This window comes from Rhinolophus hipposideros (assembly GCF_964194185.1).
Source record: "Rhinolophus hipposideros genome assembly, chromosome: 11".
Lineage (NCBI taxonomy): Eukaryota > Metazoa > Chordata > Mammalia > Chiroptera > Rhinolophidae > Rhinolophus > Rhinolophus hipposideros.
In genome coordinates, this window is record NC_138057.1 from 81617618 (window position 1) to 81639829 (window position 22212).

General features: G+C 58.2%; 1 protein-coding gene across 9 annotated transcripts in view; it reads left to right on the forward strand.

The window, feature by feature from the left end:
• Positions 1-22212, forward strand: part of COL5A1 (collagen type V alpha 1 chain) — a 150625-nt gene that overhangs the window by 29088 nt on the left and 99325 nt on the right. For all 9 annotated transcript variants that reach the window (XR_013994427.1, XR_013994428.1, XM_081066278.1 and 6 more), the window contains exons 2-4: positions 7621-7788; positions 12766-12979; positions 13966-14128. Coding sequence is in view for 7 of the 9 variants with exons in the window: in XM_081066278.1 (XP_080922404.1) it covers positions 7621-7788; positions 12766-12979; positions 13966-14128 (545 nt within the window). In the remaining 2 variants the exon portion in view is untranslated. The remainder of the gene's footprint in view (positions 1-7620; positions 7789-12765; positions 12980-13965; positions 14129-22212) is intronic.

Below are 22212 nucleotides of genomic sequence, written 5' to 3' on the forward strand. Positions count from 1 at the left end.
ATCCATCCATCTCTCCATTCTTCCATTCACTTCATCCCTGTGCCCATGTATCCATCCTTCAATGAGGGTTTACTGAGCATCCCATGTGGCACTTTGAAGAGACAGTGAAAGTGACAGGACTGTGTCTCTGGGATGCGTTCTCAGTGTCCAGATCAGAGTCTCAGTGTTGTAGACGGTAAGACAGCAGAGGCGCCCTCTGCCCTGCCATTCTTCCACTGGCCTGGGGTTTTCAGATTCGCTCTAGTCCCCATGGCTCAGATGCCAAGGATCTTCTCTTTTCCCAAGGTTTTCCCGAGGCCTCAATGTCAAGGACAGAACCTCTCTTCCCTGAAGTGAACCTCACTCTGCCTTTGTCACTGCTCCAGCTCTCTGCTGGTCCCTCCCTGTAAGGAGAGCAAACTCTGCAGTGATTTGCCTGGTGGAGTTGTGGGAAGCATTCTACCGTCTCTCCGCCGTGTGCTGTAGGGGAAAGAAGACTTGGGGGTCAGACAGCTGTTTGAGTCGCAGTGGGACCCGCGTGACTTACCTAACCTCTTGGCCTGAGTTTCCTCGTCTATGAATGAAGGTGGCTGCTTTGTGACCTGCGTTTGTGAACAAGGGAGGGGCGGTAAATGGGCCTGTAGGTGCACAGTGGGTGCCCAGGGCCTCAGCTGCCCCCTCCCATCGGCTCATTGCACTTCCTCGCAGCCCCAGTGTGTCATGCGTTGGGAGATTCCTCGGGACAGGAGTAGGAGCCAGTGCCAGCCCAGCAAAACTGCCTGCGTCCCTGGCCAGTGCCCCCTTCTCTCCTGCTGCTCCTGGCCTTTCAGAGCCTGTTTGCATCCTGGCGGCCGCCACCCCTCACTGACGTTCACTCCCGTGAACAGTGACAGAGATCCCCGTTTCCTGCCGTGTTGCTGGGCCACTGAACCGGCCATGACAACAGCCTGAGTGGTCTGATAGGACTTACACCCTCCAGGGCAGAGACAAGTGCAGCACACAGAGAATAAAATGGCATTTGCTGGCAGGGAAAAGCTGGCCGGGCTCCGGGTCAAAGAACTGGTGCTAAGTGCAGTAATAACTGGGTGACCTGAACTGCCTGCTCTTCCCAAGGCAGAGCCCGACAGCTGGGGGCTTCTGGGCCCCGGGAGGATGGAGCAGGGCTGACAGCTGGGGGCTTCTGGGCCCCGGGAGGATGGAGCAGGGCTAGGTGGTCAGTCTTTCCCGTGGGCTCAGCGGCTGGGGCATGTGGTCTGTGAGGGATTCATGTTTATGAAATAGAGCTCCTTCTGAGGTTTCTGCTGCCAGAGTCTGAGTGAGGCCTGGGCTGGGAGGGGGAGGTGACGTGGGGGACAGACACCAGAGAGGTGGACGGAGGCCTGGGCTGGGAGGAGAGCCTGCAGTCTGGCCTTGACGCTCAGTGACGGGCTCTGTGATGGGCTCACGGTTACCTCTGCTTTCTGATGCCTCAAATACCTTTCGGCCTTCAGTTCTAACAATTCTTAGTTCATTCTGAGTGTCACGTTGGCTACTTGTCACCCTTAAACCGTTCCCATGCTGTCATAACGAGGAGCAGGGTGAGGCCATGCTTCCTTCCGCCCCTGCCCTCCCGCGTTCTCCCGGGAGGATCAACCCCAGGTCATTTCCTGTACCCTGTGATGTCTGTCCCCCTCGCACTGGGGGTGGCTGTGGGGGGTGCTGGGGAGGGGCCTGGTGCTGTCCCGCGGTCAGACCTCAGGCTGAGTGGAGGTGAGCTAATGCTGCCCACGTGCGTTGTACCTGCCACCATCCCCATGCTGGTCCTTCCTTGCAGGGCGTCCTTTCGCACATGATGACAGGGAGGCTCCAGATGGGACCCCCTTGGTTCAGGGCCGTGGGCTTCATAATGAGGTCCTGGATCAGAGCCAAGCCCCTGAACCCCACTGTGGTGGTTTGTACTTGTAGCGTGCCCATGGGTGGGGGAGAGGCCGAGCCAGGTGGGCCTGCCCTGGAGTCTCGTCAGCCCAGCAGGCAGCCCCTTCATGTCCGTCCATTTCTGCACACGTGGCCCAGTGTGCAGCACGGGCAGAGCCCGGCTCCAGCCTTGCCCCGTCCAGCTCCCAAACTACTGGTCTCTGCTGTGCCCTTCCTGCGTGGGGTCCAGGAGGGTAAGGCCACGTGGCCGGCCTGGGGCCTGAGCACTGCCCAGTCCTAGGCTCTGTTCTCACGGAGCACGTGACACCGTGGCTTTGGTGAGGGACCGGTGTGAGCAGTCAGTGAGAAGGACTGGCGCGGGGTCGACAGGGCCTTGGTGTCGGGCTGAGGAGCTGGCAGTTCTTGGGGGATGTATGCCACGGAAGAGTGTTGGGGGCTGGTTTTAGACCAGCAAGGGGACCCCAGTGTGGCAGTGAGCCTGGCGACATGCCCTGAGTTATCTGAGCTGGGGCTTAGCCCTGGGATGAGCGTGAGTCAGGGGAGGGGACAGGACTTGTGCTGCTCCCCCCAGGTTGGCTGCCACCTGCCCTGCAGCCCTGGGCCCTCAGCACGTCACTGCTGCCCCTTTGCTTGGTCCCAGGGTTGGGTCATGGAAGAGAGTCACTGCTGTGCTGACCTCCCTGGTGGGCCACGTGCTTTGCAGGGGGGCTGGTGTGGTGGGGCCTCAGCCCTGGGCGCCACCCCTCCCTCACCGGCCCATCCCCCTGTGCTGTCCTGTAAGAGCTGTGGCTCTCTGTGCTTCCAGGAAGCGGAAGATGGGAACCAGTAAGGACAGCAGGAAGAGCAGGTATGCTTCACAGTGTGACACTTGGTGACAGTTACTGTGGGTTCCTGCCCTTCCGAGGTTTACAGCCCATAGGGGACTTGATGAATTTATACTTACAGAACGACCAACTCGCCGAGAACACTGAGGTGATTGTGAGTTGGGAGGCGAGCGTGCTGCTGTGGTTTTGGACCCCGTCATTGTGCTGAGTGGAAGGGAACTTGGGATTGGGTGGATCAGAAGCTGCGGGTGGCTCTGTTCCGGCCCGACTCTGCACCAGCTTGCTGTGTGAGGGTCACTCCCCTTCTCTGGGCACGTCTCCTCTTTCATAATAAAGGTGATTAGCCACAATGTTATTTATGACCCTGTCTAGATCTAAAATTAGACAGTTCTGAGAATTTTGAAGATGCAAACCTTGGTGGTTATTTAGAGGGCTCTTAAAATTTCTCTTCAAGATAATGATGTTGACTTTGGAAAGTACAACCGCTCGCCTCCCTCCCGCCCTCTTTGGTTGGCTCACGCCATCACGTCCGTCTCGCTCACTGCTCTGCAGCCCAGACACTTGGCAGGATCTGGCCTGGCTAAGCGTCTGGAGGGCTGTGTCCTGTGGCGGGCAGGGGCCTGGGGGTCCACACATGGTGACTGGGTCCCGAAGGAGGGGTCAGCATCGTTCCCCCTGGGGTGCTGGGGCCTCCAGCCGCCCGCCTCGCCTTACGCAGCTGTGCTGCCTGGAACCTGGGCCTTGAGTGTTCTGTGCATGTGTTACAAGGGCCACGGCCTTCCTTTAGCGGTGAAGGCAGGTGTGTGGACCAGGGCTGTGCAGGTGACCACAGGGCAGAGATGGATCCGGCCCAGACCAGCACGCTCCCCGAGAGACCCTAAGCCCCGGGGGCTGCCCAGCGAGCCACTGTTGTGTGGGGAAGGGCTGAAAATACCTTCTAATGACATAAAGGTGACGTTATAGCCCACCTCACCCCTCCCAGTGGCTAGGGTCTGGGGCAAGCCAATTATCTGAGAAGGGACTCGGGGCCTAGGAGATCTGGCAGGGCGAGCAGTCTTGATTGCAGAATAGCAGGGGGCACTGCCCTGGCTTAGGGGACACCAGGATGGGGGTGATTGAGGACAGGGTCACCTCCTGTTGGGACTCTGGCCATGAGTGACCTGGTGGAATCTGGAGGCATATTATGGATTCCAGGGCCCAGAGAACAGGTCCTGAGAACCCACGTCTGGCACGCTCTGGGAGCCAAGGGTGGACGTCCCTGTAATTCAGGGCCCCGTGCTGGCCTTTCCCCACTGGAGGGTGGCTTCTTGTCACAGGCAGGCTCAGTGCACAAAGGAGAGGGGGAGCGGGCTGGTTTTGGAAAGAGATGGGATGCGGGCAGCCAGGCGCTTCCACAGCCACTGGGAGGGCTGGGGAGGCGGGGCCACCAGTGAGTGGCCACCTAGACTTCCAGAAGTCGCTGCTGCCAATGCCACCGGGGTCCCCCTGGCACATGGCCCAGGCACTGCAGGACGAGGCCAGGCCAGGCCGCTGCCTCCCTGTCACATCCCAACTCGCTGGGACTCTGTCTGGTAGAACCTCATTGCACTGGAACTCTGACTGCAGAGGTTTCTGGGAAACAGTTTCAGCTCCCAGGCTCTGCAGACCAGGAGGAAGGGAACAGCCTGAAAGGGGGCTGGCTGGGGCCTGAGGGAGCCCCGGCGGGTGCCCACCACTGCCGGATGGCCCGGGCACGGTGGTTTCGGGCAGCACCACGCTTTGGCTTCACGACGCCTTGGTGGCCTGTGTGCACACCAGTGATTCTCAGGCACAGAGAGGGGGCCCGGGCCAGGCGTGGGGACACATGTCCGCCCCTCAGCCACCGAGGGGCAAAGAGCCAGGAGAAGGTGCTGCTGTTGGTCGAGCTCCAAGGTGCAGGGAGCTAGCTATGCTGGGCGCTCTGTGGCTGTAGCTCCTCTCACTAGTCTTGGAGAGAACAGGACCCTAAGGTCCCCTCCTTAGCAGGGGTGACACTGTGTGCAAACGCACAGGCACCTGTCCCAAAGCCATGGTGATTTCCAGCAGGGCTGTTGTCCTGGTGGGAGCTGAGGCTCCTGGTTTCTCAGGAGATGGCCCTTGAAGGGGAGGGCTCACATCAAAGGAAGGAAAGCCCGCGGAGGGCCTGTGCTGCCAGGTTCCTCTCAGGCGCCTGCCATGCCTTTTATAAAACATAAAAACATTCTTTTAGCCCTGGCACAGGGAGTCCTTGGCCAGCAGGAGGGTGGCATTGGGCCTGGAGAGGTCTGGTGGCCTTTTCAGCTTGTGCCCCAGGAGGTCTGTAAACAGGCCCCGGAAGCTTCTGGAAACAGCTTTCCCATCAGCAATCGAGAAAACAGGTTTACAGGCCTGCACGTCTGGGAAGAGCATCACGGCTATTGGGATGTGAATCCAGAAAACACCGGCCGGGATCTTTGATCCCTCCCCTGGCCGCTGTCAATCTTGGAACTGAATCTCAGAGATGAGCCAGAGCTTGGCTGTGTCACTGCGGCAGGTGAGCCAGCAGCTGGCACAGCCGTCTCTTCCCACGGCCGAGTCCAGGCCTGGGGCTGTGCCGGGCACCTGCGCCTGGCTCTGCTTCTCATGTCAAGTGGACAAAGCATCTGTCGAGCGAGGGCGATGGCGGGCCAGTGGGGGGTGCCACGATGTGCAAGGCACTGACCACGCTGCGTGGGGGCTGGGCTCTGGGTGGAGCTGAAACCACCCAGGAAAATCAAAGAGCCCATGAGAGGCGGCAACTCTACACAAGTGGGGGCCAACTTGGACCGAGTGTGCTGGGCCCCCACGCGCCCCTCGCTTGGCCCTACCTCATGATTTTCATGCAGAGGGGAAATCCTCATCCCTCATATTTCTGGTACCTTGATTAAAGTGACAGAGGACTGCAGCAGAGCCGCATTGTAGAAATGACACCAGTGGAGGCAGGGCACTGAGGACTCTGGAATCTGGGTGCTTTGGAGGGAACTGCGGACGGGGCCATGCTTTGTGCTGGGAGAAGAAGAGTCTCTTCCCTTCCACCCCAGTCTCCGCAGAGCCTTGCTCAGCAGCTGTATCCTCCTCCCTCCCAGCTCGTCATGGCAGGGGGGTGGCCTATGGGGCGCCCTCTCACCGCCCTCTGGCACCATCTCAGGGCCCGCACTGAACGCCCTGGCCTGGCCCCTCCTCTTCCATGTCTTCCCTTCCGAGCACAGGGCTTGTCTTGTTTGGACAAGCGTTAGGCTGCATGGCCACCCTCTCCGATGGCTGTGCCGAGCTCCAGGGGCAGCAGCTGGTAAAGGGGAAACTGGCGTTGGGGGTCCTCTCTCACCTCCAAATCCTCTGCCTTTGTTAAAACAGTGGGGCTTTCCTCTGAGCGAGTCTTTGCTACGTAATCGCCCTCTGGGGGGGACCGAGTAGTTCAGCAGGCAAGCTTGTGTCGGCCCTGCGGTTGCACCCAGCAGTGTGTGCTGACTTTTTAGTAGCAGGGGTCAGACTCGGACCCCAATTGGCGTAAGCCTAAGGACAACTTGTTGGCTCATATATACGCCTTCTTCAGGCACAGCTTGATCCAGGAGCCCAAATAGTGTGTGGGAGTCTGTCTCTGCATCCTCAGACAGGGTCTGCCCACACGCCTGGGAGGGAGGTGGCCGCCTGTGGTTCCAGGTTCCATGAGTGGAGCCAGCAGAGCTCAGAGAATTCCTTCATCCCAAAGGAAGAAGCCCATGGAGCCCCTCGGCCTGGCCCAATCACATGCCCACCTCTGAACCGACCTCCTGGGACAGGGTGGTGTGGTGCTCTGATTGGCCAGGCCAGACCCAGGTGCCCCAGTGAGGGGCGTGGCCAGCCACACCCACACCCACACCCACACCCACACCCGCACCCGCGTGGGCAGGCATGTGGATTCTGGAGGCTGGATGCCCTGAAACCCCCCAGAAGAGCGCCCAGCTGCACGTGTGCTCTATCACTTTGACTCCGTGTTTGAGTTTATTTTCTCTGCCGGGACTCCTAGGGGCCTCTTGTTTGCGGTAACATGAGCTGAGCTCTCCACATGAAACAGGCTTCATTTAGGGCAGGCATGTGAAGGCCATCTTTTGTGTTTGGGGGGGACTGTTGAGCTGTCCAGTAAATGTGTGTCTTTGGTTTGAAAGCCAGCTTCTCCCCTGCCCTCCGGCACTACTGTCCTTCTCTGAGGAGCCCTGGGTGGAGGGTCAAGAACTTTCCAGAAGGGACGCAGGGACCTGCTCCTCCCTCACTCTTGGTTTCACACTGCCTTGCATATAGGCATAGGTCTTCAGGGGCCCATGGAAATGGGATATTGCTGTAAACTGTTGTGGGAAAATCACGTTTTAATTGGGTAACGATGGGGGTAGAACCGCATGCGCTGCTATTCTCCTTGGGAGACTCTCAGGAGGCGCCAACACTCCAGAAATCGCCTAGCAGGTTGCGTGAGTGTCAGTCCCTCCTATTTATAAGCTCGTCCTCTGTAAAGCTGCTTCCCTCAGCAGTGGGATCTCACTGGCCTTTCAGCTTAGTTTGGGGGTGTTCCTCTAATGCTAATGAGAAGACTGGGAGCTGGGGTGGGGGTGTGAGTGTGTGTACAGCACTTCCAGCTGAGGACTGGGGCAGGAAAGCAATGTTAGTGCAAAGTTGGGCGGGTGGAGGCTGGCAGGCGGAGTAAGCCAGGGTCTGCTTCTGGTGTGTGGCTGTTCGCAGGGGCTGGGACGGGACCAGGCTGCTGAGCTGGACATGCTCCTTTCTCCAAAGTGGGATCCCAGCTTCCTCCTAGCGCTTCCAAGCTGGCTCAGAGTTGGTGTCCAGTTTATCTGACCCCTCCCCCCAGTGCTCTTGGTCAGGCTGTGGCTAACCCCCCACTACCCCATTGTCATTTCAGCTCAGCCGGCAGATCTCCTGAAGGTTCTAGATTTTCACAACTTGCCTGATGGAATAACCAAGACAACAGGCTTTTGCACAACGCGGCGCTCGGCCAAAGGCCCGGATGTTGCTTACAGAGTCACGAAAGACGCCCAGCTCAGCGCGCCCACCAAGCAGCTGTACCCCGGTAAGAGACACGCGGGTGTGTGCTGGGCGGGGGGCCTAGGGGTGTATGTCTTCACCCTCCTGCCTCCAGTCAGGGAGCAGTGCCGGAAGCTTGCATGCCGGGAGAAACATGCTCGGTTTTTCAGAAAGCCCTTCTAACGAGCGCAGTTTGATCTCATTATGGTGAAAACGTAGCCCCGGCAGCCATCACCATTCACCACCAAAGGTGGGCACTGGGGCCTCGCTGTTCCTGCTGCTTCTCCAAGCAGGCGTAGCTCCAGGTGCAGACAGGCTGCCAGGACTCCAAATGCAAGAATGTGATGGATGGTTCCCAGGGGGCGAGGTTAAGGGAAACCTCAGGGTCACGGGAAAGGAAGCACTTCCAGACAGAAGCTTAATTGGGGACAGTGACACTAAGAGACACATGAATCACACATCACGACTCCCAGCGAGAGTGTGGGCTTTTAATGAGAATCAATTGCCAGGCTCTGCTTTTAATTACGTACCCAGAGCAGAGCAGCGTTAGCTGCTGAGCTGCAGCATCTAGGCTGTCCCTGTCACCTGGCTGTGGGACAGTGTGTGGTACTCCCTCCCTCCATCCGAGTCAGTTAACTGCTCTAGGCTTATTTGGACACAGGAAAATGGGCAGTGGTTGACAGCCTCCCCCTGCCTTATATGAGGTCTTTCTGATTCAGATCAGAAAGCCCCAGGGCACCCTGGGCAGATAAACTCCCATATGAGATGTTCTGTAATTATGAGAAGACCTTGCACCATCTTTTTGGTGACCGGAATGTGACAAGTAATAGTTCTCTGTTCGTCCCACGTCCCCACTCGTTCCCAGGTCCCTGAAGGACACACTCTTTCTGGGGCTGCGCTTTTTCTTCCTCCGACCCTTTGTTTCACCCCAACTGTATTCTCAGCCTTCCTTTGACTCCACCAACACTTTGAACAGTTTGTCTCTGACAGAGAGGCTGGGTTAGCCCTTTTCAAGGACGTCGTTTTGGGTTGAGGAGACTGCTCGGAGGCGCCAGCTCTCTTCAGTGCCTCTCAAGGAGCCCCACTTTGGGCTCCCGAGTTGCCCTGGGTTCACGTCCAGCCTGGAGAAGGTCTGACTCGTCACTGCAGAGGGAGGTCACTGTCAGGGCTCTGCTCTGCTCCCCACTGCGGAGAACTGTGGGGTCTCATTGTTCCTACATCCAGAGGAGTGTTTCTGAACCTTTTGGGGGGAAACATGTCTTTTGGAATCACCCACTGAGTGCTCACTTGTGTCTTTGCCCAGAATTGCCTGCTTTCTGCCCTGTGTCCCCAGTTTAGAATTCCTGTCCTAGGAAGACTGAGGGGCTGCGTCCAGGGGAAGGCTCGAAGGGGCTGGCTGCCCAAGGCTCTGGAACCCGGTTATCCAGGCCTCACAGCCGCCGGGCCTGGCGGGCATGCTGTTGTCACATTATAGGCCCTCCTGTGGCAGTAAGGCGTCCCCTCTTGGAGGTGACCTGTAGTTTGTTTGCTGACAGTTACTTTCATCTGATCCCTGCCACCCAGTTCGGGTCACGGGCACGGCAAACTCACTGGAATTTGTGTCCTTTTATCCTTCTCCCCCTGGTATCATCTGCTGGCAAGAAGTACCCTAGGGTCTCAGAGTACAGGCTGGTTATTGGAGATCGAGTATGAATTCCTGAGCAGTAAGACAAGGAAGTTTTTTAAGCCCACTTTCCCCCTAAGCTCTCAACTTAGTAACTTGATTAGACTCAAAGAGTTCAGAGAGCCTCCTAGTCATAATTATCTTAGTTGTCGAATGGGCCCACAGATGACGGTCCCCTCATTAGGGCCACATAAACCGGAGGCGGCTTCAGAATGACTGACATAGGAGTTTCTTGGCTCCTTCTGCGTGTCCCAAGGTGCCGAGTCAGGGGACTTGGTGAAAGGACATCCTTGTAGATCAGCGCAGTGTAGCTTTGTGTACTTGGGACCTGAGGAAACAGCACACCTTCTCTGCCCCGTTCTGTCTCGGAAACTCTGAATGCCATGCCACGCCACTTGTCTTTTTTCTGTGCTATCCCTGTTCCGGGGAGTGGCCTGTCCGGCTGCGTTTTAGATGCCTGTGTGTGTGGCAGCTGGAGAGGGAGGGATGCTGTGCTCAGGTGGCCCCTCCTCGGTTCTCGTGCCGACAGTTGAGGTCCACTCTCTATTTTGTCCTCTATCTGGTAATTGTGGGGCGGCTGAGACTCCCTGTCCAGGATCTGAGGCAGGGACTGGACTTGACACCCTCCGGCCCTCTTTCCCCCTCACCCCAGCCTTTCCCTCCATGGCGGGCCGGGGGCTCCAGAATCAGCCTCCATCCCGCAGAACATCCTGTCCAGTAACTGTTGGCTTAGTAGGATTCAGTTTAATAGCATGTGCATTTGTTAAACTCCTCCTGTATACCTAAACTGTGCCAGTGCCTTTGGGCCTCAGCCCAAGTGAAAAGGAAATGATACAAGGAAGTAATTGGGCCTCGTGCCCAGCCCACCCCTCAGCTGTGACTTTTCTCTGAGAAATGACATATGCAGAGACAGACAGCAGCTCATTTCTCCCAGGCTGCCCAGACAGTGTAAGTGAGGCCGTGCGGCAGGATCCAAGCTCATGTCACGACTGGAATGGACCATCTCTAAAGTGACAATAGATCCATTGTTATTTTGCCAGGAGAGCAGTTCATGTTAAACATAATTTACCCTTTTAGGTTATCTGAGCTGAGAAAACTTGTTACCACAGAGATTTAAACATTAGGAAAGAGCATCTTGATGAGCTGGGAGACAGGGGGATTCGTGGTCCCCGGCAATGTATCATGCGGGAGAAAATGAGCTCACTCATTTCCCACTCTTCGTGTTTAAGACAGGACAATGGCTGTAGTGGCATGGCATTGTGAGGGAGTGGGGACAGGAGGCAGTTGACCCTTTGAAACGAGAGTCACTGGCTGAGGTCATAATTGCACAGTCTGTCCTGCACGTGGACAGTGAGCTCTGAGTTGCTTCAGGTCAAGCACACCCTGGGCCCCTCAGTGCCCATTCATCCCCAGGGACAGATGAGGCCACCAACATCCTGCTGCTGGCCTGGCAGCCGGGGTCTCCCCTTGGGGCCTGCACAGCAGGTCCTGCTCCCTGCATGGCTGGTGCAGCTAGGGCCGTGACCTCCAATTCCCCCCTCACAGCCTGAATTTGGGGGGACAGTGTGAAGCTGATGGCTGTGTGACAACGGTGACCTCAGTGAACTTCTTCCCAAAGGCTTCCTGTCTGGAAGTAGAAGGGCAGCTTGAGTTGGTTCCTCAAAGAAACCAGCCTTTCCTCAGATGACCACCATCACCTGCCACCTAGAGCTGTCCCTAGTGCTGGGGACGGGGCCATGAGCGGTCCCCCTGGGAGCAGAGCCAGGCCACGGCACTGGGCACAGCCAACATTCCCCAGCGTCTAGCTCGCTAACGCAGGTGCGTGGCCCCCGACAGGGAGCCTGGCCCTTTCCCTGTCAGCCTCAGTCAGGTTAGGGGCCCATGGGATGGAGTGTTCAGCCCGCCTCTGCCTCAGCCTCAACACCGCGTACCACTCTCCCAGCTAACCTCTGTGGGCCCGCTTTGGACTCACTGTTTGAAGCAGCTATGGCCCCCTCTTGCCTTCCCCCTGGTTCTGCAGAGGCTGCTGCAGGCGATTTTCTCCTCTGTCCCTTGGGAGCCTTAGGACACCCTTGGCCTGGTGCCTTGTAGGCCCCTACACTCCCCAGCATGGTACCCTGTGTGCCCTGCTGTAATGTCTAGAAGCAGAGGCCAGCTGCCCGCTGCACAGCGATTCCGCCAGCAGAGGGCACCCATACACAGGTCGTTGGGAACTGCTCTGCCACCCAACAGAGTGGCCTTCTGGGGCCATCTGGGCGACCTTGTTACAGTTCTAAAGAAGGAGCAGCTCTGATAATGGATTCTTTCCTTCCCCAGGCCCTTAGCCAGATCCACAGCCCTCTGTAGTGCGATCGAGCGGGAGCGGCTGCAGGCGCGGGTCCTGCCCCTTCCTTCCTCCCTTAGTGTGTCCATGCCAACACCTCTGTGGGCTTCGGCTTCCGGCGGCTTCGGAGAAGCACACTGACTTGGCCTGAGCTTTTCTGGCTGGCCTGACTGCACACCCATTAGCCCCCGGTTCTAGGCAGAACTGCAAATTGCACAGGTGGTGGGAGAACGGCTGGCTTCCCCACCAGCATGATCCGTGGGGAGGAGGTGGCCAAGGCCTCCTGTTGCTCTGGGAAGAAGGGAAGGGAAGGGGCGTGTGTAGAGAAGTCGAGCACGTGGAGCAGGCCTGGGCGCCTTCTGCAGGACCCGCTTGGGTCTGGCTTGTAATGACCAAGTCGTACCTACCTGTGTTACAGGAGCATTCCCTCCTGTCAGCACAGCAGGGCTCGCTCTTTCTTTTTTCCTTTCTCCCTTCTCTCTCTCCATCTCTCTCCCTCCCACCCCCTCACCCCCGATTGAAGTCTTTTGATTTCTTTCTACTTTTTCTGTTTCGCCTGCCCACCAGGAAATGGCAAAAAGTGTACTTGTGCTTGCATTCCCGCCTGTTGCCTTCTTCCCTGCTCCAGCTCCCTCCAGAGGACGTACTCTGCTAGGCTCAGCTTTAGGCATTCCAGAGGGTGCGAAGGTGCATGTGAAACAGCCCCTGTCCAGAGGAAGCGCCTTTTCTAGGAGGTTCTAACTAGGATTCACACACGGATACACTGAAGTGTAGGAGCTGAGAAGAAGGCATGCAAGGCTCACAGCTGGAGGGACCAATCAGCTCTGGATGTGAACTGGGCCTTGAAGGGGTAGGTGTGGCCATGTGGTGATAGGGAAGGGCTGCAGGAGCAGTTTGCTCCAGGGGCAGATGTGCTGCAGATGGCTCTGCACACCCATGTGGTCGCCAGGTTCCTGCACTGCTTTGTTGGCAGAGAGTAGCTGCTGGGCGTGCTTGGGGTCTTCCCGATTGCCTTCTTAGCTCTTCCTCTGTTCCAGCGTCTGCGTTTCCCGAGGACTTCTCCATTCTAACCACTGTGAAAGCCAAGAAGGGCAGCCAGGCCTTCCTGGTGTCCATCTACAACGAGCAGGGTATCCAGCAGATCGGCCTGGAGATGGGCCGCTCGCCTGTCTTCCTCTACGAGGACCACACAGGGAAACCGGGCCCGGAAGACTACCCCCTTTTCAGGGGCATCAACCTGTCAGATGGCAAGTAAGTGGGCGCCACTCAGCAACCAGCCCTTCTCCTTCCGGAGGGTCGGGCAGGCAGGCGCGCTGGCCGGATGGGGACATGACCGCAGGATGTGCTGCTAGCAGCATGGTGCCGAGACGCCCACAGTGGAGAGAGCACTGGGCGTGGAGTCCTGAGAGCTGAGTCCCAGTCTCGGGTCACGCTCTGTGGATCCGGGCATCCTGTCTTCTCCCTGAGCCCCTGTGTCCCTTTGTAAAAGTCACTAAAGCTCATCAGGTGCTAACCTCTCGGTGCCAGAAGGGACCCGGGAGGTCGTGTGGTTGTACCTTCTTGATTCAGACAGGATCTAAGGAGTCCTGATGGCCACAGTCACATGAGAGGTGGGAATGAGTGATTTAAAAGAAAGCAGACCTCCCCAGAACTGTGTTGGGTGTATACCTAAACCCTGGTAGTTTGAAAGTCGCCTTTGTTGGCTAACACGTCTGAGGCCATGTGGGATGAAGACCTTCAGGCTGTGACCCAGCCACCCCCCCGCCCCCCCGCCACCGGATTTCTCACTGAGAGTTTTCTGGAGATCCCTCAGTTTCACCATTCCCCATCAAACTCGGTCTTCGCCAGCAGCCTGCGGTTTGCTGCGGGGGGCCCTGCGGTCCACACAAGGCAGTACCACACGCCTCCCTGCACTAGACCCTGGCGAGCCCATCACGGTTCAGAGCCTGTGCTTGGGGCTTCCCCAGGAGCTTGTGGGTTAGACAGCGGACCTCGTCTGAGAGACAAGAAATCTGAGGCTTCCAGAGGTGGGATGTGCCTCACGATGGCCGTGGTGTGGCTGGGATCTGTGCCCAAATGTGTCCTGACTGCAGAGGCCCGGCTCCAAACGGCTCAGCCCCACGACACCGGTGCAGGAGGCAGGGCCTCTTCCTCGGACCTCCAGTAGTTTGCAGCAGCGTCACCTGAACTGGTGACCGAGCTGCCCGTCACCCGCCGCGTTGTCTGTTTCTTTGCAGGTGGCACAGAATTGCACTCAGCGTCCACAAGAAAAATGTCACCTTGATCCTTGACTGTAAAAAGAAGGCCACTAAATTCCTGGACCGCAGTGACCACCCCATTATAGACGTCAATGGCATCATTGTGTTCGGCACCCGGATTCTGGATGAAGAAGTGTTTGAGGTAAGCAGGAAAGGCAGAGTACCCCATGCAACACGGGGGACAAACACGGGGAGCAGGCACTGCTCAGACGGAGCCTCCGAGGCTGTCCCAAGGGGTGCTTGTGGCCTGTGGGGATGGGAGGCCATGTGAGGACAGCAGTGGCCGCCCTTGTTCAAGGGCCCAGTATCCGTGTCTCCCGTGGACCAGCTTGGGAGGGACATGGGGCTTTGGGGAGCTGTGACCCGAGGCTGGTGGAAACATGCCGACTCCTGCCTTCTGACATCTAAGGGCCGTCCTGGGATAAGGGACAGCTGCCTTCTGGGTGGACATGGAGGGCAGAGCTCGGCCAGCCAGTGGAAGCCTCAGGAAGGCACATGCCACCATAATGTAGAGGTGTTCCAAGTCGGCAGTGCCCACTGTGTCCAGCCTGGAGCCCAGCTTTCCTGGGCAGTGCCTCAGGAGCTGGGCAGAGTGGGCCCTGGGAGTCTGCACTTCAACCTGTGGAGTCCGTGTTTCTCCCCTTCACACACTGGGGTTCAGTATAAGACAATGCTGGAGAACCGTGCCCACAAGTAGGTGACTGCTGCAAGTACTCAGGGTGCGTTGGAATATCCTGGTGATCTGTAGGCGGTCAGATTCCTAGGCCCCGCCTCCATCTTGGGAGTCTCCCAGAGGCAGAGGCCAGGACAGACAGCGTTTCCTCCCGGTGTCCCCGAGAGTCAGCGTGAGCCCCTGGCCATGCTCACACACGTGGTCGTGTTCACATGGCCCATCCTGGGCCCGGCCAGTCCCCGCCTCACCAGTGCTCACGCCTGAGGTAGGGTCCCCGGGAGCCTGCGTCTACTCAGAGAACGGAGGCCTCTGAACTGGACAGGCCTTGACTTGGTCCTGGGGCCCTGCCTGCGGCACCAAGGGAGAGGGAACGCATGCTCACAGCCATTTCTCACAGTGACGGCGGCTACTAGTGGGGAGGGCTGTCGAACCCACTGGCCCTGCACCTTTACGCTTGTGAGAAGAATGAAATTCCCGAAGTCCCCTCTTTCTATAAGTCATGCTGGGGGCATGGGGCATAGCTGAAACACAAGTTCAGGCTCGTGCTGGCCTTGCGGTGGCCTGAGGGTGGGGGTGGCGCCTCAGGCAAGTTCTTGTCACATGGCGAGCCTCAGCTGCTCCAGCTGGAAAAGGGGATCACAAACACAGCTGCTTCCTAGGGGCACAGAGCCCGTGAGGGTGGATGGGAGCTGCACCCACACTGCCTCAGAGGAAGGACTGTTCTCGGTATCGGAGCAGGTGGAAATGTGGTCCAGTGTGGACAGCCTCCTGTGTGGATGCAGGGGAGAGCTGGGGAGCTGGTGTGTGAAGGGGTTTCTGTGGGTCCTGCCAAGACTGGCAGCCCATGTGCGGGCAGGTTCCCAGGACAGCTGAGCCTTCGGGACAGCAGGGTGGGCTGGCGCCCGGATCCGACTGGCAGTGCCAACTTTTGCAACTTCTGGAGACACACCGTCTGAGCACGCTTCCAACCAGACTTGCCCAGGGATCCAGGATGAACTGGGGGAGGCCGGGGCCGTGCTTAGCCAGGCGGGAGGCAGCTCCAGGGCTCCCCTGGGAGCGGGTGGTCACACAGATGGGGGAGGACTGTTGGCTGGTGTAGACCTCTTGCTGGTGGGAGGATTCAGGTGAAGCAGGTGAGGCTGCTGAGCTTTAGGTCTCGCATTTGTAAAGCGAGGGACCAGTCATGGCGCCTCGGGGATGTTTGGGAGCTCACCTGGGCACACCTGTGAAGCGCTCGGCTTGTGTCTCTGCTTCAGGAGCCAGGTCACTGTTGCCACCACCCAAGTTGCTGTTGGTGGAAGTTCTGAATTGGGAGGTGGGAAGGTGTGTGGAGTGTGCTGAGGCCGGCCGCACAAGGTGGGTTTGGATTAATTTATCACGCAGGAGCTTTTCTGTGTTGTGCCAGTTGTTTGTAATTGCTAGTGTCTTTTGTGTGCTCACAGTCTGCCTTTTGTAGGAAAGATTCAGGAAAAAGCTTTGTCTATCTTTAAAAAATTAGGATCTTAAAAAACTTAGGACCCCTAACTGAGCCAGAAACGCTGTTTTGCCATGAGCACAAATGCATTCAGAATCGACTGCTGTAGGGAGGGCAGGGTTGGGCCGGAGTCCCAGTGCCATCGTTTACCAGCCATGTGGTCGTCGGTGAGCTGCTCAGCCTGTCTGAGCCTCAGTGACCCCATCTGTCAAATGGGGACAATAACAGCACCTACCCCATGGTGTGTGTGTGTGTTTGCGTGTGCGCGTGGCCCACAGCCAGAATTCCATAATTGGTCCCTACTGATCTTATTACAGAATGGAAACGGTTTATAATTTTGTAGAAGAAATAGATCTCGACAGCTCGTTTCCCTTCTCTGCTTGTCTCTCAATAGACAGAGCAGGTCTCACTGTGTAGCTGAAGGTGGGCAGGTTTTGATAGAGACAGCAGGTCAGGAATTTGTTTGCAATTCTGGAGGGACCTTCTTCCGGCCGTAGCATTGGATTTGAGGAAGCGTGGCTGCCAGGTAGGAGGGGTTTCATTGACCACAAGTTGTTCGTGTTCCAAAGGGGGTGTTTCCCTTAGCCGCTGACTGCTGTGAAACCTGTTCATGGTGGAAAATGCCACCTGTGTTTTCTAATGACCAGTGGGAGGCGGAGATGCCTCCACTGGCCCCCGAGCAGCTTTTTCTCTTTTTGCTTTTTTCCTTCATGGGGCAGTGATAAGTAGGGGTGGGGGTTGGCCTCGTATTCCCCGCCACCCTTCATCTCTTGGCGAGTGAGACAGAATTTTTACTTGCTTTGAAATAAAAGTGATTTAACTCCTTACCTTTCAGCAGATCCCAAGTAACACTACTTCACATTTTAACCACTCGGCTTCTAGAGAAGTAGGCTCTTTAAAAGGAGGGGCCAGCACCGTTGAAAACTATTTCTCCAGTGGCCACATTCTTCCCCTGGAAGGATGACTTCCTCTCATTAAGAGCCAATTTGTCCTGCAGCTCCAGCAGGGGATGCTGGGAACTTTGGTGGAGGGCCAAGTCCACATGGCACCACATGCTGAGTTTTGTGTTCAACTCTGTTTCCAGGCAGGATTTGCCAAACTGTAGAGTGTGTTGGGGGCACTGGGGTTTTCCCGGGGTGCATGTGGCCCCACAGAGGCTCCCTTTGTCCGCAGTGAAGCACTGTTGAGAGAGTGAGTTAGGTATGGAGGCTGAAAGCCAATATAGACGCTTCCCCCACAGTGCAGGCCCAGTTTTACCCGATGACACCATGCCCCCGGGCCTCCCTAGTTGTGTGGCCGAAGTGGGCACTGGCAGCCCCGCTCCCTTAGTCTCCAAACTCTGGTGTGAGCCTGGCTCTGATGGGGCCACCCTGTGGTGTGGCAGACATTGGATGTTCCAGTCCCTTCCAAACCCACCACCGTGATGTTCCTGGGAAGTTGTACGTCTCGTGTCCTGTTCCCTTCTGGAATGTGCCTGTGCCCTGGGTTCAGTGAGCAGTCAGGGGTCCCAGGGCATCGCTCCCACCCCTGATGGGGAGTAGTGCTGGGCAGGCCGAGGGCCCACTGTGGAGGGAGGTCGGGAGCTATTCTTCAGACCCAGATGCAGAGGTCCTGTGGGCCTCACGGGTGGAGAAGTCTTGTTTTCATCTAGGGCTTAGGAACAGTTTTGTGTTGTTGGAAACACAGGCACGGCTGCCAGGGAGAGCGTGAACGCCTGGCAGGAGGGGGCAGTGATTGCTGGTCTTCAGTGGCAGAGCTAGGCAGGAGGCTGGTCAGGGCCAGCACTGGCCAGCGGGTCCCGTGACCACATGCCACCTGTGTGCTCTGCCCTACCGCCAACCGTCCCCACGCCTTGGAAGCCAGCACCAGAGGGGCTGAGTAATCTGCTGAAGGTCACCCAGCCGAACTGCAGTCGAGCGGGCGTGGCGCCCAGACCTGCTGTTGCCGAGAGCCAATGGTCCCGTTCCGATGTCATGATGGGCTGTGGGTGCAGTGGTCCCAGCGGTCCCTGCGTCTCTGTCCACCTGACCAAGGGGACCAGGACCGTGGAAACCAGGTCATGACCTTCCCCAGCCAGGGCGGATCCTGGGCGGCTGCTTTGTTCCCACGGCCCTGTACACACCCCAAGGACTTCGGAGTCCCCTGGCCCGAGGGAGAGCCAGCACAAGCCGTGTGCAGGGGCAGTGGCTGCCAGAGCTGGTCTTCCCCATGCGGCCACCGACCCTCCCGGCTGAGCACCCTCCCCCTGCCGCGGCCGTGACACAAGGGGCGGTCAGGAGAGTCACCCCTCCCTATCCCTCGGCTCATCCGGGGACCTGGAGCTGGCCAGCATTCTAGCTGGAGGGGTCTAGAGAGGTGGGACTGGGACGCAGGACAAGGCCTGTGGCTCTGTCGGGCTCTGCGGTGGAAGGACCCTCCTCTGGGCTGAGCCACGATGGGAGGGGGTGTGGAGGAGGAGGCCACCTCAGGACGGGGAGCCAGCGAGTTCTGGGCCAGGAGCCAAGTCTGCTTCAAAGCTGTTGAGTGTTTCAAGGGGCAACAAGACCAAACAGACTGTAAACTGGGCCGTGCTCTGCAGATGTGCCCAGTGTCGGTAGGAAGAGAGGCCGTGCACCCGAGTAATGTCCCTCTGTCCATCTGCCCTCCTTTCAGCCGCTTGGAAAGACCCAATGCCCAAGTCCCTTTTGCCGGGAGCCTGGCTTTTCCACCTTCATGTTCTTTCCTGGAATTCAGCTTTCCTGGGGCAGGAATGGGGCCTCTGCCAAAGAGGCGCTGTCTTACCCTGTTTGTCTGAAAATAAGACCCAGCCGGACCATCAGCTCTAATGCATCTTTCGGAGCAAAAATTAATATAAGACTTGCTATTATATTATATTACAGCTGGTCTTATTGTAAAATAAGATTGGGTCTTATATTAGTTTTTGCTTCAAAAGACGCATTACAGCTGATTGTCCGGCTGGGTCTTATTTTCGGGGAAACGCGGTAGCAATCATGGAGGCGGCCTGGGGTTCCTCGCTCATGTGCACGGTGATGGCGTCAGGCTCCTGAAGGCAAGAGAGCAGTGTGCTTGGCCCGAGACCAGGTCCATGTCTCCTGTCTCACTGTTCAGGCTGTGACTGCTGAGCCCTCTGAGCCCCCAGGACACATCCCGTCACCCACTACTTGCTGAGCACCTCCCAGGGAAGCCAGTGCTGGGCACAAAGAAGGGGGGCTCAGGAAACTGCTGTCTAGTGAGCTCAGAGCCGACAGATGCGTAATTGGGCACTGGGGGTGGGGTGGGGGATGGTGTTGGAACCGAGGAAACGCCAGAGTCCCAGGGCCAAGCAAGTGTGGAGCACATTGGGCGTGACTGGGAGCCAGACCTGGTGCCAGTGCAGGGGTCCCATGTCCCGGACCGTGTGCTGGGGGAAATGCTTTCTGTGGATGTGCTGGACCTGAAACACTCCACCCGCACTGTGCCCACATCGGGTCTGTCAGCCTCAGTCTCCCCCACGGCTGTCAGTTTGACCCGAACTTCTCTGTCCAGAGGAGCCACAAATGCGGCCTGGAGTGAAGGCAGCCCAAGAGGCCCATCGTGCGGCTGGCCGGCCAGCTCTGCGTCTCCTCTCACGTTCAGGCACAAGGTGGGTGCCACATGGGATGGTAGCAAGAGAATCTGCTGGCAGGGAAGTGCTGTGGGCTCCGCTGGGGCTGTCTGTGTCCCCCACCTCCACTCGGGGACAGCATCCTAAGTCCACTGGTGTTTTTGTAGTTGGTGCAGCCGGTTGGACCCACGCTGGGAATAGGAGGCGCCAGGCTCTGGCTAGGGCGGGCAGGCGGGCACCACGACTCCATGTAGCGTGTGGTCCAGAGAGGTCAGGCCCCCTGCTGCAGACACAGGCCTCCTGGTGTGGTGAGCACAGAGCCCGTTCTCGGCCCTGGCTGGAGGGCCTCGCGGCCCCGGGTCTCCTCTCTGCTGCGCTCCTACTGGAACTGGCAGCACAGGGATGCCTCTGCCAGGGCCGCGTGGGGCAGCTGTGCTGGCCATTCTGAGCGCAGGGCCCATGTCGCTGCCCAGCCCGGGCCAGTGTGGCCACGTGTGCAGTCCCTGTAACTCCCAGGGGAGACCCTGGCACGCAAGGCAGCAGAGCGACCAGTGTCTGCATGGCCCGCTGTCAGCAGTCTAGCCCCACGTGCCCTGCCTTGAGATGAGGACACGGAAGCTCCCAGGGTTAAACCATGGGCCACGGTCCAGCCTCGGGGGAGGGACAGCTCACACCCAGGCTTCCCCACTGCAGACAGCACTTCCTGGGCAGGGCCTGGTCGAGGGCAGTGGGCGTGGCCAGGCCCAGCTGCAGGTGCAGCGCACCTGGAAGGGCCTGGCCCTTCCCACCCTGTTCCAAGCCCTATGTCCACCCCAGTCCCTGATGTTTCCTTGGTATCCATGTGTGCTTTCCCCCGGAGTGCTGTCCTGCCAGGTCAGGCTGGGTCTCAGCTCGCCCACTTTGCAGCGACCTTCCCTAGTTCCTGGGCAGGGCAGGGCTGTTGCAGTCTCCATGGGTTTCCTGCAGCTCTTCTAACAAATGTCTGTAATTTGGTGGCTAACAAGGCAGAAATTTATTCCCTCCTGATTCTGGAGGCTGAAATCCTAAACCCAGGTGTCATAGGGCTGTGCTCCCTCCAGAGGCTCTGGGGAGGGACCTTCCTGCCTCTGCCAGCTCCTGGGGCCCCAGGTGGTCCTGAGCTGCGGTCACATCAGTTCCGTCACTGCTCCGTCTCCACGTGGCTTTTCCTCTGGTCAGTACTTCTCTGCTCTGTGGGTCTTATCAGCTCACTTATCACTGGGTGTGGGCCCGCCCTAATCCAGGGTGAGCTCATCTCCAGACCCTTACCTTAGTGACGTCTACACACACCCTGTTTCTAACTGAGGGGCTGAGGGCCTGGACCTTTCTTTTGGGGTCACTATCCAACCCTTTTGCTACAAGCAGTGTGGGGAGGGATGTCTCCCGTCAATTCCTGCAGGGCATGTGTGGTTAATGAAAAGCATGTCTCTAGGTGTGAGTGTTTTGTTGGTTTCAAATGGAGGCTTTCTCAGGCTGCTGGGTTGTGTCACTGAGGAGGGGGAGAGGATGGTTGGGCAGCCCTGTGCATGTCTCCCGGCTCGGACGGGTGGCTGACTGGCCAGTGCGGACAATGAGCCGGGAGTTTGAGGTGCGTTTTTGTCTCTGGTTCAGGTACAGGAAGCGCTGGGCAGTGAGCGAGTGTGGGCCTGGACTCCTGCCTGGTACAGCTGGCAGGCAGCCTGCAGACGGGAGCTCGGTGACATAGCAGGGGCTCATGTTGGTGTCTGCGCCCAGGAGCCTTCATCTGGAATGATGCCTTGGGTGTCGGGCTTTCAGGGGTGGGTGTCAAGCTCTGAGGACGAGCCCCTCTGCTGGCCTGGGTTGTGCTGGGTGCTCGTGACCGTGAGAGCCAAGCAGCTGGGTGGGCGGCATCTACCCAGAACCCGGTGAGGAGGGATCGAGAGAGACCCCCACAGAGTCAGGCAGGCCCTGCTTCTGCCTGTGCTGGGGGCCCTGACACCTCCTGTGACCTGGCTCCAGAGGGCTTCAGGCTTGCTCCATGGAGACTGGGAGCAGAGGCCAGTGTGCCAGCCCAGACGGGCGACGCAGTGCTGCAGCCCAGCCTTGTGGAACGATAACATGGGGCTTACAGTGGACTTTCTGATCTGTGGGTCCCCTGGGAAGATCGGCGCCCAGGGCTCCAGGAACGACTGCTCTGTGACCCGCAGTGCTACAGAGGCTTCAGGGGACAGACTGGGTCACATCAGGAGGGAAGAAGGGTGCACGGCTTTCCTGGAGGAGCGGGATAGTATGTCTGAGATTCTAGATGCTGACCCTGCAGTCTCAGCCGCAGTGACGGGTAGGGAGCAGAGGACGAGGGGAGGCCCACCCCCCTGAACCTGAGAGCTGCTGGTGTGGGCAGCTGGAGGGCCAGGGGGTCCCACCTCATGCTCCGGGCTTCTTTTTCATGGCCAGCCACCAGGGGGTGCTGGGGAGCTGTGGCTGAGCCCTGGCCCCCCCTTGGGCAAGCCTGGGCCT